At 40.6% G+C, this 4,375-nt stretch overlaps 1 protein-coding gene across 20 annotated transcripts in view; it reads left to right on the forward strand.

Annotated features, from left to right (window-relative positions):
* Positions 1–1,256: 1,256 nt before the first annotated feature.
* Positions 1,257–4,375, forward strand: part of LOC102006600 (ATP-binding cassette sub-family G member 2-like) — a 150,829-nt gene continuing 147,710 nt past the window's right edge. For 17 of the 20 annotated variants that reach the window (XR_001234729.1, XR_001234731.1, XR_001234730.1 and 14 more), the window contains exon 1: positions 2,268–2,445. Coding sequence is in view for 14 of the 20 variants with exons in the window: in XM_013516148.1 (XP_013371602.1) it covers positions 2,432–2,445 (14 nt within the window). In the remaining 6 variants the exon portion in view is untranslated. Of the gene's footprint in view, positions 2,477–4,375 lie in introns of all 20 variants that reach the window. The other 3 variants (XM_013516146.1, XM_013516145.1, XM_013516147.1) reach the window with 3 other exon arrangements.

A 4,375-nucleotide genomic window follows, 5' to 3' on the forward strand; every position in this document is an offset into this window, starting at 1 on the left:
TATTTCTGCATTTATTATCATTAAGAGTCTGTGAAGCGTTTGAAGTGAGCATAAGTGTAATAATTGGACAATGAAATACAATTCGAAGCGGAAAGCTGCCGTGAGAGAGTACTCGGGAATGGACGTGGGTGGACGGAAGGGCCGTTTGTGCTCAGTGGCCATCATAAGAGAGAATGATCGGGTACACAGCTCTGTGACCGGGGAAAACGATCTGCGTCCTCGGAGAAGCTTTTCCCGGCGTTGACCTGTGAGGGATGTCGTGTGGGCGTGTAACTGGGGGGGGGGGGAGAGGAGACTGAGGAATGGCGACGGGAGAGCGTCCTCAGTGCTGGGCCAAAACGCGCTCAGCAGTGCACGGTCTCAGTGAGCTTCCTGAGGTGGCCTGTGCAGTTGTCCTTTGATGGAGACCACTACGAAGCAGACCTGAGCAGGGCATAAGCAACTGGCTTTTCATGTTCTCTTGTGAGCCTATCCAAGGTCTGGGCTCCTTGTCTGTAAATGGTGGACTCTGTGAGTCACTAATCGCTACTAAAGTCTGTAATGGTGGATGAAGCCAGAAAGCCTGAAAGGATAAGACCAGATCCCAGCCAAGGACGCCTGGATCCCTGTGAACTAGATAAAGACTGTCCTCAGGCATCTCACTCGTGGGTGAATTAACCTAATACCTTACTTGGAGAAGTCCTTGAGTGATTCCACCCTTCTTGAGTACTCCCCTCCCTTTTTCTGATAACTAAATAAATATGGGCCACTAGAGAAGGTCTTAGTTTTGGCCCCAAGAGAGTCTCGAATTCTGTGAGAGGGCTCGGATCCTCCTGGAGCCCTGAAATCATTCCATTTGCCTCTTTTTATTTAGCCTTCGTTGGGGAGACTGCGGTCCTGATCAGCCCGCGGTAACTAAGGGATATTGTTAACCCGGTAGTCACAGTCCTTACCCTCAGTGTTTCCGGACACATTAAGGTGATAATGCTGTGGTCCCACATGCTGTTTGGTGGCTGCGCCTTAATCAAGGTTCCACCTAGATTTTATGGGGGAAAGGTGGAGCTCCTGGCCTGTAAATACTCTTCAAATATTTCTGTCAAAGTTTTTTACATTTTTTTTTCACCTATTACACATTAACTGAAAATATGTATGGTGTTCAGTGTGACACTTCAGTATACATTACAACGTGTAATCAAATCACTGATTGGCAGTGCTGCCACTTCTTGTCAGCAGCGTTTGAAAGGATTCTGACGCTGATGAAGGCAATGGCAAGTGGGAAAGTTCATACTGTTTTGCTTACAGTGGCAGTAATTCTGAACTGAAATGCTTTAGTGCAACTAAAGAGTCCAGTGGCCATGCTTCCTATATCTATAGGTCTTATACGCTCACAGGAGTTTAAAGTTTGTTATTAAAAAAATAAATGTCCAAGTCACCTCAGAGTGTGAACCAAAAATTGATAGTTTAGATAATTTTGACTTTATTGTATTTTTTGTTTTCAATAATTGCTTGATTGGGCTATAAATCACACACCGTGCAGTTCCCCTATTTAGGGTGTGGAATTGTGTGATTGTTAATATAGCTTTACCAACACCACATTCCAATCACCGTCTTCCCTCAAGCCCATCCATCAGCAGTCATTCCTCACTCACCGAAAGGCTGAGAAGAGACGGTGTCTAACTGTGAGTTATGAAGAAACATAGAAAGAGATAAATATTCAGAGAATTACATTCAAATGTAGTAATTACTAATTGTTTATACTGGGAACGAGTGGGTAGGTACAGAGCAAAATTGCTATTCCACCTTCTGCTTCCTCGTAATCTCCAAGTTTATTTTCATAGAAAAGGTGAGTAAAGTCTTCGCAAAGTATGAGGCCCTATTGATCTCCCCAACTCTACTGCAACAAAGGCTGTCTTGCTGAGGACACTTTTTGAGCTTACTGTGTCACCTGCATCTCACTCTGGTCATTTATCTTGATGCGTTGTAGAATCTTTTATTATTGCCTGGTAATATTAAGTAAAGGCTTTTCCTGAATTCTGTGAGCTGTTCTAGTAAATTAACCTCTCCCAAGGAGGGTATCTTGGAGTATGAGTCATAACCAATCACAAGTACAGGTGACAACTTGCTATTCAGATTGATATCTAAAGGGTAGGGGCAATTCTGTGGGACTGACATGTCACTCTGTGGGATTGATGCTCTGTCCAAGAAGATACTAGCTTTTTTCTTTTTTTTCCTTTTGGTACTGATGTTTGTACCTAGCAGTTTCACACTGAGTTACATCCCTAACCTACTTTTTATTTTTTATTTTCAGACAGTGTCTTGCCAAGCCACCCAGTTGTCTGTGCTGGCCTTGATCTTGCAATTCTCTTGTTTTTGGCAGGTTTGAATTGAATCACTGGATACTCAGCAGGTGTGCTCTAGAGACTTGTTTGCTCTGTGTGGGGACTCACCTCCAATGTCCAGTCACAGGTCTGTTCCGTGATGTGAGAGTTGAGTAAAGGTGAAGCAGTGCGTGTGTTGTCAATGTGTACCCTCTGACATTTATTTTAAATAAAATACGTGTGATGCACAAACTATGTAGCAGTCAGCTACTTCTAGTTTAAAATACAGTGTTGCATTTCAGTTACTTGTTTTCACCAAACTATTCACTCATCTCCTTTAAAAAAAAAAAATTTATGAAAAAAGTTTAATGATTAGGCAATAATAGCAATAGGTTTTACACTCTGTATCATTACCTTTGTCTTCAAATCCAAACAAGGAACAAACCCACTCAGCATCTGCAGTGTTAGTTTATACCCAGGGGTGCGTATCAAGCTCATAGTAATGTTCCTGCTCCAGTTGCTCTAGCACAGATCTATTCTTGCTGCTTAGTTATTCCTCAGGAGCTTTGAGCCAGTCTTGTATTGATTTTGTTCAGATACACATCCGCCTGCCCCAAAGAAGCTATGCTCCTTCTTGCCTCAACTCACAGAATTCCACATGTAAAAGCAGAAGCTCTCTTTGTAATTATCCCCTGGGGTCTTACCTACCTAGCATTAATAACCGGTACACTCCAAGAGATAATTCAAGTGGCTTCTGTTTCTCAACAAGTGCAGTTGCTACCCTTTCCTCTAAAAAGGAAGAGGTAAAAACACTTCTGAACAATTTACAGAATTCTAGGCTTTTTGCTGTCTATTCCTTTCCCTTTATGCTAGAGATATCCTCTCATACTTGGTTTCTAGGAGGATCTAAAGGTAATTTTTGCTTATCATTAACATGCTAGAATAATAAAGAAGAGCTGTTTTTAATTTGCAGTCCACAAAATAACGCTTTCCAAAATACAGCATGGACTGGGTTTATAGGTTTTCACAAGGAAAACTTGAATAAAAATTGCATATTAAGCCTAATGTCCTGCTTCCATTATGAACATTCCACAGTGTTGCTTATTTTAATTTGACATGATTACTGACTTACTGAACAGTTGCAAAACCCCCAAAACAACATAGAGAATTTCTATAACACCTTGCGTAACTATAGTATACTTATGAAAACTAATAATGGACATTGGTTCACAACTATAATACTTGTTTAATTTTAGTCCTATTAAATGAATTTGTTTTTATTTTTCTTGTCTTTCTGGTATCTTTTGCTGTCCAGGATCCAATTCAAGTTCTCACATTGCTGTTAACTAATGCATTCTATTAGTGATTCTATGATTCCTCAGCCTTGTTTCTTTCGTGATCTTAACACTAGCAAAGGTACTGGTCAGTTAAGCTGTAACTGAATTGAATGCAAATCACTAGTATTTCTTGGATATTTGCTCCTAATTAGATGGATGGTAAAGAAGGATAAATTTGAAACATTTTAGGTAAATGGATGCACCTCAAGACCATAATTTTAAGTGAAATACGTTGGATACAGAATTTCAGATCTCACATTGTTTTACTTTTGTGGGAAACCCCAAGGGATTTAGGTGGATGATAGGAAGTGGGAAGAACATGCTTGGATGGAAAGGGGAGCAGGGGACAGGGTAAGGGGGAGGGAAAAGGGAGGGACAAGAAAAAGAAATTAAAGAGAAGGAAAAAAATGGAAACAGTATTTGCAGATGGAGAGAAGAACAGGTTGGAGGGCTGGGGAATGGAGAAAAGAAGAAGAATTAAGATACAGTATGTGAACAGGCACAGATCCCCTTTGATGGATGTGATCATTATGTATGGCAAACATGTACCAATGAAAAATGTTTAAAAATGATTAGATTGATAGTCTGCCCATGGGCAAAATTTAACAGAGGTTAAAAGCGTCTTCTCAGGAGTGTGTAATGTTGAGAAGCCTTATTACTAATGAATAAATCTTGGTTAAGGTGAAGTTTCCCAGGATCTCAACAGAGAGTTATCAAATTTCCCTTTACTACCAAAAAAAA

Source organism: Chinchilla lanigera, unplaced genomic scaffold, assembly GCF_000276665.1.
Source record: "Chinchilla lanigera isolate Chin_1 unplaced genomic scaffold, ChiLan1.0 scaffold00032, whole genome shotgun sequence".
Taxonomy (NCBI): domain Eukaryota; kingdom Metazoa; phylum Chordata; class Mammalia; order Rodentia; family Chinchillidae; genus Chinchilla; species Chinchilla lanigera.